The sequence below is a fragment of the Galeopterus variegatus genome, unplaced genomic scaffold, assembly GCF_000696425.1.
Source record: "Galeopterus variegatus unplaced genomic scaffold, G_variegatus-3.0.2 Scaffold300, whole genome shotgun sequence".
NCBI classification, from domain to species: domain Eukaryota; kingdom Metazoa; phylum Chordata; class Mammalia; order Dermoptera; family Cynocephalidae; genus Galeopterus; species Galeopterus variegatus.
Genome location: NW_007726411.1, coordinates 519138 through 533649, shown reverse-complemented (window position 1 = coordinate 533649; position 14512 = coordinate 519138). Strand labels below are relative to the sequence as shown.

The 14512-nt window shown below is 47.6% G+C and overlaps 1 protein-coding gene across 6 annotated transcripts in view; it reads left to right on the top strand.

The window, feature by feature from the left end:
- Positions 1–14512, top strand: part of SCN5A (sodium channel, voltage-gated, type V, alpha subunit) — a 99271-nt gene that overhangs the window by 41053 nt on the left and 43706 nt on the right. For all 6 annotated transcript variants that reach the window (XM_008567170.1, XM_008567165.1, XM_008567166.1 and 3 more), the window contains 6 exons: positions 511–652; positions 1190–1387; positions 2302–2481; positions 3293–3664; positions 8952–9084; positions 10243–10481. In XM_008567170.1, the coding sequence (XP_008565392.1) occupies positions 511–652; positions 1190–1387; positions 2302–2481; positions 3293–3664; positions 8952–9084; positions 10243–10481 (1264 nt within the window). The remainder of the gene's footprint in view (positions 1–510; positions 653–1189; positions 1388–2301; positions 2482–3292; positions 3665–8951; positions 9085–10242; positions 10482–14512) is intronic.

Here is a 14512-nt window from a genome sequence, read left to right as displayed (position 1 = left end):
ATAGTGGTGCAAATGGGCATGTTCTCCACACATGGCCGGGCTCCCCCAGAATCATTCCTCAACCCTGCTACCTTGCTTTTGCTCTGGGCTCATCCCTTTCAGCTCAGCCAAGCCTCACTGCTTCCCCCGGGTGCCTGCCCTCTGCTCAGCTCCCATGGGCTAGATGGGCAGAGGCAGAGACACAAGCCAGGACCTCGCACTTCCTCTCAGAGAGGCAACTCAGACAGTGGCCGGGGATGGCATGTCGTGTGGGCAGAAGGGAGCTGAATTTAAGTCTAGCAGAATACAGACAGGTAGAAAAAAGGAAGACAGTGTCCCAAGTGCGAGGCACAGCATGAACAAAGTCCTGGAGGCAGGACCCTGCAGCATGGCACTAGGTTTGTGAAGCTCAGCCTCATGGAGCAGGGGAGCATATGGTGGGCTGCCGAGGGTGAAGAGTCAGGCCCAGGGAAGGTCTCAAGGACAGAGGACCCCTTGCAGCATGGGACAGAGGTGTGTGTTTGGCTGTAGGACATGTCCTGAGGGCTACCGGTGCCTAAAGGCAGGCGAGAACCCTGACCATGGCTACACCAGTTTTGACTCCTTCGCCTGGGCCTTCCTTGCACTCTTTCGCCTGATGACACAAGACTGTTGGGAGCGCCTCTATCAGCAGGTGCGTGGGTGCTTGGGCCAGCAAAGGGATGCCAGGTATGGGCTCAGGGCCTGGGCTGCACAAGTGACTAGCCAGAAGTGGCCCCAGCAGCTTCCCCATTGCCAAGAGCTGTGGAAGGGACAGGGAATAAGGAAACTTCCATCTGAGAAAGAGGGGTTCAGTAAGCAAAGACATTTTGTTTTTGCTGGTGGCCAAGTAGCCATCCCTTTATATAGGACACTTTACTCTGTGAGTAGGACACTTCTCCATTCTCCATCCTATAGGATGGAATACTCTCCCTATGAGGGCGCAACATTCCCCCAGATGGGTGGGACATTCCTGCCTCTTTGGGTGGGACACTGTCCCGCTGTATGGGTCATTCTCTTCTGTGGGTTAGCACATGTCCTTCTCTATAGGTGGGACACCCCCTCCCACCCCACCCCCCACCCCCAGGCTGAGGCTATTTGAACCCCTGGCACAACCAGACTGGGTGACTCGGAATGCCATAACCCAGAAGGGGCCCCAGTGAGGACAACCTCTTCCTTCTTGCTCCTCCAGACCCTGAGGTCTGCAGGGAAGATCTACATGATCTTCTTCATGCTTGTCATCTTCCTGGGCTCCTTCTACCTGGTGAACCTGATCCTGGCTGTGGTTGCCATGGCCTATGAGGAACAAAACCAAGCCACCATTGCTGAGACTGAGGAGAAAGAAAAGCGCTTCCAGGAGGCCATGGAGATGCTCAAGAAAGAGCATGAGGTGGGTAAGCAGTGCAGCCAGCGAGCCTACAGATCACGCCCTCACCTGACTCTGGGTACCTAAAGGCGTGGTGCATGCTGGGTAAAGCCAGTGCCCATAGGCAAAAATTGGAGCCTGCTGTATAAAGACAGTACCTGTTAGTGAAGTGTCTGCTAGGTAAAAGTGGTGCCTGCTGGGTAAGGTGGGTCCTATGAGGGTGGTGTATACTGGGTAAAGTCATTCTCTGTGGTCTTGATGTCTTCCAGGTGAAAGTGGGGCATGCTGGGTAAAGGTGGTAGCTCCTGGGTAAAGGTGGTACCTGCGAGCACAGTGCATGGACAAAAGAGATCCATGTGTCCATGGACATAGGTTATTCTGGTCAAGTGATGCCTTCTGGTGGGGTAGAGAGGAAGGTCCAATATCAGAGGCTTGAGCCAGCTCAGAAAATAAGCACTAGTGATGCTGCCCTGGCTACCCGTAGTTCCCCACATGGTGGATGCTGGAGGCTAATGACACAGCAAGCTATCAGAAGCCAGGCTGTCTGCATCCACGTGTTCTTCTCACTGCCCCATGCCACCTCGTCCAGTACCCCATTGGCCCGCTGGACCTTCTGGAAGATCCCCTGCCCTCGAGTTCTGCCACTTCCTCTGTTCATCCACACTCCCCTCCCACCTGTCCCACACGTGACCCTCGCTACCCTCTTCCGAGGGCTGCTCACCCCAGCCACTCCTTTCTTCCTTCTTATATTTTGATCTTTCTCAAAACATTCTGGGTCTGTCTGAGTTTCTCTCCATGATGCCCTCATTTGGGGATAAGTGTGAAAGCTCACTTACTGATGCAGAAAACCAAGTTACTGAGAGGTGCCTGACTTGCCTGAGCCTGAGGCTGCACAAAGTGTCAATGACAAAGACATCACTTCCTCCACCCTCTTCTAGGCCCTCACCATCAGGGGTGTGGATACCGTATCCCGTAGCTCTTTGGAGATGTCCCCCTTGGCCCCAGTAACTTCCCACGAGGAAAGAAGCAAGAGGAGAAAACGAATGTCTTCAGGGACGGAAGAGTATGGGGATGACAGGTTGCCCAAGTCTGACTCGGAAGATGGTCCCAGAGCAATGGTAATCTCTGACAGTGGTTCTGGCTCTTTCAGGGTGGGTCTGGCATCAAAAGCCCATCACGCTAGTCCCCTGGTACAGTCACGGCCCCCATGGTTGCTCCCTAAGGAGAGCATCCTTGAACTCTCTCCCAGACATTCCTGTTTCCCATGGCCATTCGTGGAGTAGAGGACCCCTGGGCAGAGGGGCAGGGTAGGTTTGGGTGTTATAATATCCCAAACCTGGGGCTAGTCCCCCAGCGTTGGGGCTAGGGGATATGCCATGGTATGGATTGGCAGGAGCCCAAGGGCATGCCCACATGAGTGTGGAGGCTTGGAGTAGAGGACCCCTGGGCAGAGGGGCAGGGTAGGTTTGGGTGTTATAATATCCCAAACCTGGGGCTAGTCCCCCAGCGTTGGGGCTGGGGGATATGCCATGGTATGGATTGGCAGGAGCCCAAGGGCATGCCCACATGAGTGTGGAGGCATGGCTGAGTGCCCCAGGTCCTGCTTGGGCCAGGCCTATCTGCAACACCAGGAGCCTTCCTTCCTCTTTCCCCTGCCCAGCCTCAGCCCACCTTCAGGCCCAAATAAACTTCAGGATCAAAGCACCAGAGGGCTAGACATGAGGTGTATAGAAATCCCAGAAGGTGTAGGATTACCTCAAACCCCCATCCTCTCTTCTAAGTACCCCCTGGCTCAGCCCACCCAGTTCCTGTGTGGCCAGCAAAAGCCCTCAGTGCTCCAAGAAGTTGATCTGGGGCCAACGCCACAGACCTGGGCTGGGAGCACGTGAAGAGCTGTCTTGGTCACGTCTCCTCTCCCCGTGCCCTCAGAATCGTCTCAGCCTCACCCATGGCCTCAGCAGGACTTCTATGAAGCCACGCTCCAGCCGCGGCAGCATTTTCACCTTTCGCCGGCGAGACCTGGGTTCCGAGACAGATTTTGCAGATGATGAAAACAGCACAGCAGGGGAGAGTGAAAGCCACCGCACATCACTGCTGGTGCCCTGGCCCCTGCGCCAGCCCAGTGCCCAGGGACAGCCGAGTCCTGGGACCTCAGCTCTTGGCCACGCCCTCAATGGCAAAAGGAACAGCACTGTGGACTGCAACGGGGTGGTCTCGTTGCTGGGAGCAGGTGACCCTGAGGCCACATCCCCAAGGAGCCGCCTCCTCCGCCCTATGATGCTGGAGCGCCCCCCAGACACGGTGAGCCAGCCCACGATGCAGGCACCGGGGCCGATCTGCCCTCCCAAAGTGGTCACCCGGGTTAGGGCCAAAAATACTAGCCAAATATTTATTGAGTACTTATCATGTGCTGGGCTCTGGGGTGAATAAGCCTACAAAAAAAATCGGCCCTCATAGAGGTTCCATGCAAATGGGGACAGACAGACAAGAATCAAAGAAGGAAAATGTGTACATATATGTACACATGATAGTGATAGACAGGGATGCTAGTTAAATATTTCACAACTGGTAAGGTATAGACACCGAGATGCCATGGTGGCACAGGACCAATATCCTGGAAGCCCTGTGCTGTGCCAGGTGATAGACCTTTAGAGTTGCTGGATCATGGGCAAGCTACCCAGGGGTCCTGGGAGAAGGGCCAGGATGACAAGGGGACACTGTAGGGGTCCTGGACAGCAATTATGTACCAAGTTTGAAATAGTCCAGTACTTTACCAACTGGGAACTCAGTATCAGCCCAACTAATAAGTGCTGTTGGTGTGGAGAAGCAGATAAAAAGGAGAGGGAGGCACTTAAACAAAGACAGGAGGAGGCAAGGCTGGGAGCCAAGCTGCTTTCTTAAACTAAGAGTGGTGGTATAGAGAGTGGTTAGCACCCAGACTCTGGAGACAAACCGGGTTTGAATCTTAGCTCACAGCTTACTAGCTGGATGGTTGTGGGAAAGTTACTTTACTTCTCTGTGCCTCGAGTCTGTCATCTGTAAAATGACTTAAAAATACCCATCTCAGGATTGTTGAGAGGGCTAATACGGATAAAGCACTCAAAACGTACACGGGTGTGTTGATGTTGTTGTAACACTGTAATAACATACCACTGTGACTATCATCTGGAAGAGCATGCTCCAGGCATAGAGAACGGCACATGCAAAGGCCCTGAGACAAAGGCACACCTCGCTTGTTGGAGGAAATGCTGTGAGGTCAGTGTGGCTGGGACACAGGGAGCAAAGGGCAGAGGAGTTGGAATTATTGTCAAAAAGGTGATGGGAAGGACTGGCCCGATCGAGGAAGGCTAGTCAGATCTCTGGCCACTCAGTCAGCCATTCGATGACAGATGGATGACTGCCCACACAGTCAGCTGTCAAATGTTCTTGCTGACCCTGCCCCCAACACAGTGCCCACAGCAGCCCACCCAGGAGAAAGGCTAGTGTGAAGCTCAGACCCCGAGGCCCATAGGGATGGAAGAGGGTAAACTTTCTGAAGAAGCTGAGGCTGATGGGGAGACTCAGCCAGGAAGGTGGGGGTGGGCTGCACAGGGAGGGCACGTGGCCAATGGCCTCTTTTGCTCCAGCTCAGACTCTTGCTCTGACTGTGGGACTTTGCACAGGTTAATTAATCTTTTTGCCTCAATTTCCTCATCTATAAAGTGGAAATAAAATTAATACTTATGTCAACAGGTTGTGGTGAGAACAAAAGAGTTAAAACAGGTCCAGAGCTAGACCAGCACTTGCCTTACATTTACGTTATCATTATCTATTATTGGTACTATTGAGCAGGGAGCAGTAAAGACTCCTGGGGTGCATTGCTGAGTTCTCTGGAGCAAAATGTGAAGGAGAGGAACCTGCGTACCCATGGGGGGCAGACCACAGCTTCTGGGTGGAGCTGGGGAGGCCCCCACCCATCACCCAAGGGTGGGGTATCTGGCTTCCAGGATCATTAAACCAGGCAGGTTCAGCCCAGGACCCTCAGCCTTATGGAATCAGGTCAGCAGCCGGAGCGCTAATAGAATTTCCTAATCTCATTAGGGAGAAAATCATCTCATTGTGCTGCACATGTCGGGAGGAATCCAAGTTCAAACACTTCATTACCGGGAACTCTGACTTCACCCATTCTCACTTCTGTAGGGCCCATTTGTAACCTTAAAGGGATTATCAGGCCAAGATGGGGTCATTTGCAATGTTAAAGGAATTAGCAACCAAGATGGAGACATTTGAAAAGTCAAAAAGATTAGCAGGCTGCAGGCCCCTTGGAATGCCTTCTCTGCTTCCACTGGGTCCCCAATGAGACATTTCTGCTCAGTTCTAGTCTGAAAACAAAGCACAGTGTCAGGTACGTCATGGGTGCATAATCAACATGGGACAGGGCAGAAAGGGCCAGCCCAAAAGGCAGCTCACGTTTCGTTTATCCAGATTGGGGGGTAGGAGGTGAAGATTTACTTTGTTCCCTGCCTGTAGGAGAGTGCCCGGTCCCAGAAGGACAGAAGGGCGTGGGGGGAGCGTACTGAATGACCATTCTTTTTCTCCCACCACACATTAGCTTTCATTCTCATTTCTACTGGTCATCTAGCAAGTGAGGGGCACAGCTGGAACTCTAACCCAAGCCTACTGATTCCCAAGTATTTATCTATTCAACCAATACAGATACTTCTTGACATACGATGGGATATGTCTCAATAAACTCATCATAACTTGAAAATATCTTAAGTCAAAAATGCATTTAATACCCTGAGAAACCCATCGTAAGGTCAAAAAATTGTAAGTCAAACCATCTTAAGTTGGGGACCATCTGTATTTATCTAGTGCCAGTATGCTGTGTTGAGTGCCAGGCAGTGTTTGAGGCTCTGGGGATACAGCAGTGAACAAAAAAGACAAGATCTCTGCCCTCCTGGAGTTTACACTGTAGTCAGGAAGACAGACAGTAAACTGATCAATACTTTCAGGGAGCAATGCGGGGTCATGTAACAGACAGTTGCTAGGGGGAGCAAAGGAGAGAGAAGTTGGAGTTATTGTAGGGATGAGGGCCATTAGAATACTCGGGAAAACCCAACCAAGGAGGTGACATTAAAATCGACAGGCAAATGATCTTAGGGAGCCATCCACAAAGATGTGGAGGAATAGTGTTCTAGACAAAGGGAATACCACATACAAATGCTCTGAGGAGGAGTGGGCTTGACATATTCAAGGAATGAGAGGGCCTGGTAGGGCCAGGTGTGGTGGAGGAATTAGGAGGGATATAAAATGAGTTTATAAATGCTCTGAGGAGGAGTGGGCTTGACATATTCAAGGGATGAGAGGGCCTGGTAGGGCCAGGTGTGGTGGAGGAATTAGGAGGGATATAAAATGAGTTTAGCGAGTTAGGACTTGGACTGTGCAGGGCATTGTAGGTGATCAAAAAGTTTGGATATATACTCTGAGTAAATGGGAGCAGTGGGGTAAGGAGAAATGTTGAGCAGAGGAGTGACATTATCTGACTTACCTTTTTAGGGAATCCTTTTCTGCTATGTAGAGAATAGAGGGAAGAGAAGAAGAAAAATAAGCTAGGTAGGCTTTTGGAGTAGTTTTAGGAAAGAGATGATGATAGCTTGCACTAGGGTAGTGTATCAGTCAGCTATTGTGACAATAATGCTGTGTAACAAACTACCCCAAAAGTCAATGGCTAACAATAAGCCTTCATTCTCATGCTCACTTATCTGCAGGTTGACTACGATTTGTCCAGTATAGGTTTGGCTTCACTGTGAAGCTCTGCTTCAGACTGCACATTGGTGGGGCTTGGCTCCCCACTGTGGGTTAGGCTCAGGGCTGCTCCATGTGTCTTTGTTCTGAGGCTCAGGCTGAAGGGATGGCAGCTACCTAGGGAAGCTCTTTTCATAGAGGATTCCTGGAGCACAAGAGCAAGGCAAACAGCTCTAGCACATTAAAGGCTTCTATTCACATCACGTCCACTAGAATTCCATTGGCCAAAGCAAGTCTTTCACCCTGGGGCAAGGAAGTTTACTTCACACACAGTGGGAGGGGAAAGAGAGTAAATATTTGCAAAATGATAACCTAAACTATCATAGATGGTAGAGAAGGAGAAGGAGAGAAGTTTTGAGAATTAGGGACATGCTTGTGAGTTAAGCTGGCCAAATTTGCATTGGACCTAGGGTAGTACTGCTTCACCAGCCACCTGAGCCCTCTCCAGTGCCCCTACTTGAATGCTTCTGTGGCTGAGAGCTCAGTACCTTCCTAGGTGACATTTTGGAGCAGTCTCACCCATGGCAAAGATTGATCTACTTGAGCCCAGGTCTTTTTGGTACACACCCCAGTCCCTGGCTCTGCCATCCTGGGTAGCCTAGGCCCACCCTCCCTCTGCCCTGCAAAGACTGCAGAGCCTTGCTATATTGCCTGCTGCACAGTCCCGTTCCTTCAGCAGCTGCAGCTCGGGCACATGGGCTGTGGCCATGCAGGGCTCTGCTGAAGTGACACCTTTGTGGACCATGCTTGTTCTGTGGGGGCTCTGTGTAAGCCTAGAGCCTGCCTGCCTGCCTGCCACCTCCCTTCCTCAGGGCACTCCACATCTCTGTTTTCAGGCCTGGTTCTTTCACCTGCAAAAATGATGCATGCATGTTGAAAACAAATCCAATGGTGAAAAGGGAACTTCTCCCTCTCTTTCCCCTCCCCACAGCCCCATTCCCCAGGTATCTGCAAGTGTGTATCTTCCAGATCTTTTTCTTGTTTTTTCATCAAACTGTTTGTCTTGGAGATGCTCCCTTGGGAGCACACACGGAACTGCCTCATTCTCTTTATTGTCTGTATCAAAGGCCAGAGTCGGGTTGTATCTATAATTGATTTTAATATTCTTCCTATTGATTGGTTGTTTTGTTTTTATGGTATTAGGAACAATGCTGCAATGAACATCATTTATGTATTTTTTTGGTGCACATGCTTAATGATTTATGAAGTTAGATTACTAGGCAAGGAATTGCAGGGTCAGTTTAAAATTTTCTTGGTAGATCCAGCCAAACTACCCCTACAAAAGACATGGCCTCCCACCAGCCATGTCTAAGGATTGTACTTTACGCTTCTATTAATCATCTTAGAGCATGTTAGTTGTTGGGTTTTTTATAGGGTTTTTTGTTTTTGTTTTTGTTTTTTTTCAGTTTCTTTATGCTCTTGACTCTAGGGAGCTTGTGGTCAATTAAGGCTGCCAGATCATTTTTTGCATGTGCTAATGTATATAACAGCATCTGGCACAGGAAGGACCCGTGATACATGTAGTTTCCTGACCACACACAGGAATCACCTCTGACAAGAGGTGAAGAAGAAAAAAGAATGAAGGAGATGACAATTGGCTGGGCGGATGGGGGAAATTGTTAACTCGGAGGGAGTTGGGAAAAGAGAAGCCCAACATCCAATGTCCCGTCAAGACCTCTATCCTGTCCCCCTGTGACCTCCCCAGACTGAGCCTGGGCTGGCTGCCCCAGGTCCAGCAGGACTGGGGCTGGGGGGCAAGACCTGATCCCCAGGCTGACGCGTATCTCCTGGTTGCACCCAGACCACACCGTCAGAGGAGCCAGGTGGGCCCCAGATGCTGACCCCCCAGGCTCCGTGTGCAGATGGCTTCGAGGAGCCGGGAGCACGTCAGAGGGCCCTCAGCGCAGTCAGTGTCCTCACCAGCGCACTGGAAGGTCAGAACCCACCCGCCGCCGGTCTTGTCCAAACGCTCCCTACTTCCACTCTAGGTGCCGTCATCTTTGTCCCAGCCTAAGTCAGGCATCACCCATCTGTCTTGGCCTGCCTTGGGTGTCCCCACAACTCTCCCAGACTTTCCTGTCCTTAGTAGCCTGGTATGTCCCTGCCTGTGCTTAAGTGTCTTTTCATCTGTTTCAGCTCGTTCTTTCCCAGGCATCCCCATGTCTGCGTTTCTTCCAAACACTCCCATATCGGTCCTGGCCTGTCCCAGATGTTTCCACATCTGTTCTGGCCTATCCCAGGCTCTTGTCGGTCTCTTCCCATCCTCTCCCAGCATACCCACGTCTGTCTAGGCCCATCCTGTCCCAAGCATAGCCATTCCTGTTCCAGCCTATTCCCAGCCTTCCCTTGTCTACCTCAGACCATTCCAAGCACCCCGCATCTGTCCCAGTCAGTCCCACCCTAGCAACCCCACGTTTGTCCCATTCCAATTTCGCACCCCTGTCTTATTCCGTCCTGTCCCAAATGTGTTCTCGTTTTTCCCAGCCAGTCCTAAGCACCACCCCCTCCCCCAGCTGCCCTGACATGTCCCAGATGTTCTCATCTGTTCCTACATGTCCTGTCCTGGTGTCCTGTGTCTGAATTTCCTGTCCCAGTTATTGTCTCATCATTTTCAACCTATCCTCTCCTGGCGTCCCCATATAGATAACATCTATATGGGACTGTTATCTCAAATGAGCCCACATTTGTCCTAATTGGTCCTGTCCCAGTTTTCCCTATATCCCTCTCGTTCTCCTGTCCCTGTGGCCCTCTTGTCTCATTTCCAGAGTAAGGAGCCGGCACACAAGCCACCCATTCCATTAGCCTTCCCTGCCCCACTCACCACCCTGCTGTCATGTAGCAGCCCTATCATCTCCCCAGGCAAGTCATAAATCTTTTCTGGAATACCACCAGATAGATATGACTCAGTGAACAAAAACTAACTTGCTGGCCATGCCCTCAGAGTTGGAGGAGTCTCAGCGCAAGTGTCCACCGTGCTGGAACCGATGTAGCAGCCCTATCATCTCCCCAGGCAAGTCATAAATCTTTTCTGGAATACCACCAGATATATATGACTCAGTGAACAAAAACTAACTTGCTGGCCATGCCCTCAGAGTTGGAGGAGTCTCAGCGCAAGTGTCCACCGTGCTGGAACCACTTCGCCCAGCGCTACCTGATCTGGGAGTGCTGCCCACTGTGGATGTCCATCAAGCAGACAGTGAAGTTCCTGGTCATGGACCCATTCGCTGACCTTACCATCACCATGTGCATTGTGCTCAACACGCTCTTCATGGCGCTGGAACACTACAACATGACAACCGAGTTCGAAGAGATGTTGCAGGTCGGAAACCTGGTAAGGGCTGCCTGCAGCTGGCTCTCAAATGAGCACTCTGGTGTGAGGGGCAGTGGCCAGCTGGCTCAGCCTTCATGGGTAAGGGAGAAGGGATCCTGAACACAAAAGGATCTTTCAAGGGTGGGGATCATCGTGGAAGACATCTTGAGGAGGGAGGGAGTCTCAGGGTCAGCTTCTAAGAGCTGAGAGATGCAGATTTGGAATGGGAGGTTGGGGTTAATGTATTATAAAGATGCCCAGAGACTAGAAAACAAAAGTGAGTTGGAGGTAAAGCTGAAATGTGTGGAGACATGAGATTTTGCAATTAGCAGATGGAGGAGGAGAGTGCCTGCAGAAAGAGGCAGCTCCCTTATGGACAAAGCTTGCATAGATGAATGTCAGTGTTGTTGGATGGGGAGAAGAATGGGTGGATGGTGGATAGAGGGAGGGAGTGAAGGATAGAGAGATGGATGGATGGGTGAATGGATAGCTGGGTGTAGTGAATAAATCAGGCAGAGCCAGATTTGAATTCTGACTCAGCTCTTACTATGTGACCTCAAGCAAATTACTTACTCTCAGTAATTGGCACAATAAGTATTTGTCGAATTTAATAAATGTAAAATTAGTATGACAATACCAATCTTGTAGGAAGCTAATAAGGATTGAATAAGATAATGTGTGTAATGTGTTTGGCTCAGAGTTTGATAAACAATAAGCACTCAAAATAAATGATAGCTGTGGTTATTATTGTTGTTGTTGTTAAAGAAGTCAGAATGTCTGGGTTCTAATTCTATTTTTTTTCCTTAAGACCATATCAAGTCCTGCCTCTGCTATTCAGAGATGGGGACACTAAGACCCATCTATATTGGAGACAGGAGGGGTGACATGGTGAGAGTAGAGTTGGGCATATAGCCACTGTCCTGAATCCCAGGGACAAGGCCATATTGGCTCTTCCAGGTAAAGAGAGTCAGCCCTTCTCCACAGTATCCTGAGACAGGGCTGGCAAGCACCCACTGGCCTCAGAAAGGAGCTCCTGGGATCATCACTGAGGTTGGGTGAGGGAAGGGGATCCCTGACCCTGTCTCAGGCCCAGCTGCTCAGGTGGCCCTCGCAGGTAGGTAGGTCACCCACACTGTGGGGTGTGAAAAATTTCTTCTCTTATGACTTTCTAAAACCAGGACTATAGATAGTTGTATGCAGGATCTATTCAAATTTTTTCACTACTTTGAGTCCATTTTGCTGTAATTTTACTTTCCTGTCCTTCTTCTATAAGCAAACAGAAGAGGAAGCTATATCTCAGTCTATTGTAGTCTTACGACACTGTTGGGTATGTTGGGTTGTCTTCAGATGGTGGTTATGTAGGGTTGCAGTTGAGTGTGATTTTATTGGAATGTGACCGTTGGCGTGGATTGAGCAGCAAGTCAGGGGTGAAGAGCTCTGGTGGCTTCACTGGATAATCAACTTGTTGAATTTCAATTGTATTAAACTCATGGTTCAATTATTGATAATAGGCAATGCAGTTGAGTTATAGTTATATTTTGTTCTGTTTGGGTAGTTTTATTGCTAGTATGTAAGGTTTTGATTTTCTTGAATTTAACATGTTCTAGGTTGTTCAAATATTAAATATAAAGAAATTAAACCACAAAAACAAGCATGAGTAAATAATGTTGGTATGGAAAAAGCCTTTCTTAGCATGTCTCTAAAGACAAATTCCATAAAGAAGATTGGTTTTAGCCCATCACATAAACAAAAGATAAAAGACAAATGAAACTTCTGTTCCCAGGAGCATTACAGACATGAAAACCTGTAAAGTCTCCTATTATGCAACAATTAAAAATATAGCAAATTTTCTTTGCAATGCACAGCTAAATGCATGAGAAAGTAGCAAAATCTACAAGTGCCAAAAACAAAGAGGGGTATAAAACCCATAGCAATGAACATGTGAAATGGTTCTGTAATTGCCCTAGGGCAGGGGGATGGAGGGAGTGTTGATTTGGGTAATCTGGAGGTTTGGATTATTATGAACACGTAGAAATAAAACAAGACACTCAGCCTTGGGACAGTATAAGTGGGGATTGGAACTGAGTGGCCCCATAAGAATATGACCACACATTCAGTAAAATTGTGAACAAGAAAAAACCTATGCACTGACACTGGGAAATGATAAAAAAGCCCTGTCTCAGCCAGGGCTGAAAGGGGAAAGAAAGTAACTCGTAGAACTTTGTGACTATGGATTTGGCCTTATACAGATTTGGGGTTCAAATTTATACCTGGGTGGTCCTGAAGCCTATGTCTAAATAATTAACATATAAAATGATCCTGGGATGATATCTTAGGGCCCCTGAAAGAGGCAAGCACAACACTTCTCTGGAAGGACTCACCTTTAATCCAGGCCAAACTGAATTCTCCAAATTACAGAACATACAAGGAAATATTCCACCATGAGCAAGAGTCAGCAGACAGACAGACAGACACATAACACATACACACCCCTTAAAAACATCACATAGCAGAACTGTTGGATAGAGATGATAAAATATGAATGTTTGTGATAACTAAAGGCATAAAAGAAGAAATAAAAAAAAAAGAATGACAACCTTGAAAAAGAACCAAATAAAATCTCTAGAAATGAGAAATGTAGCCATTGAGACTAAAATCTCAATACACACAAATCAGATAGCACATTAATATAGCTGGGGAGATAATTAACTGAATATAAATTTAGATCTAAGGAAGTTGCCCAGAATGTAATGCAGAGAGATGAAGAGAAGAAGTAGAAGAAAGAAAGAAGGAAAACAGATCTGACATTATGTTCCAGATTATGCTGTTGTCTACGTAGATAATCTAAGAAAATCTACAGAGAGCCTATTAGAACTAATAAGAGAGTTCAACAGGATTAGTGGGTACAGTCTCAATACACCAAACTGTGCTCCTAGTCACCATTAACAGTCAATTGGAGAAAGTAATTTTAAAAAGTTAACCCAACTGCAATAAAAGCTATGAATAAATTTAACAAAGCATGTATAAATTTCATATGAAAATTATGAAGACTATTTAAAAACAAAAGATTTAAATAAGTGGAGAGATGTGCCATTTTCATGGATGAAAATCTGAATATTGTAGAGGTCTCACCCTTCCCAAATCAACCTACACATTCAATGTAATTTCACTCAAAATGTCAACACACTTTTTTCATGAAATTTGACAAGATAGCTCTGAAATTCATATGGAACAGTAAAGTCTATCAAGATAAATTAAGGAATAAGGTGGGGAATTTACTACCACATATTACAATATATATAAAGCTGAAAACATTATAGTATTGGTGCAGAGATTTTAAAAAAACAAATTGACCAGTGCTACAGAATTGAAACCCCAGAAATAGAACAATACATATTTGAAGACTTAATAAATAACAGAGATGGCATTATAAATCAGTAGGAGAAGAATGAACTATTCAATAAATGATGCTGGGAAGAGTGGTTTTGTATATATGGAAGAAAATGAATTTAGATTCCTGCCTCACACCATACTCATAAATTAGATGCATGGGAATTAGATTTAACACCTAAATGTGATCAAGAAAACTTGAAAACTTTTAGAATAAAAATAGGAGAAAAAGCTTTAAGATTTTGGAGTTGGGAAGGCTTTCTTCAACAATCCGAAAAGTTTACACCATGAAAGAATAGATGGAGAAAGTAGCAAAATCTACAAGTGCCAAAAACAAAGAGGGGTATAAAACCCATAGCAATGAACATGTGAAATGGTTCTGTAATTGCCCTAGGGCAGGGGGATGGAGGGAGTGTTGATTTGGGTAATCTGGAGGTTTGGATTATTATGAACACGTAGAAATAAAACAAGACACTCAGCCTTGGGACAGTATAAGTGGGGATTGGAACTGAGTGGCCCCATAAGAATATGACCACACATTCAGTAAAATTGTGAACAAGAAAAAACCTATGCACTGACACTGGGAAATGATAAAAAAGCCCTGTCTCAGCCAGGGCTGAAAGGGGAAAGAAAGTAACTCGTAGAACTTTGTGACTATGGAT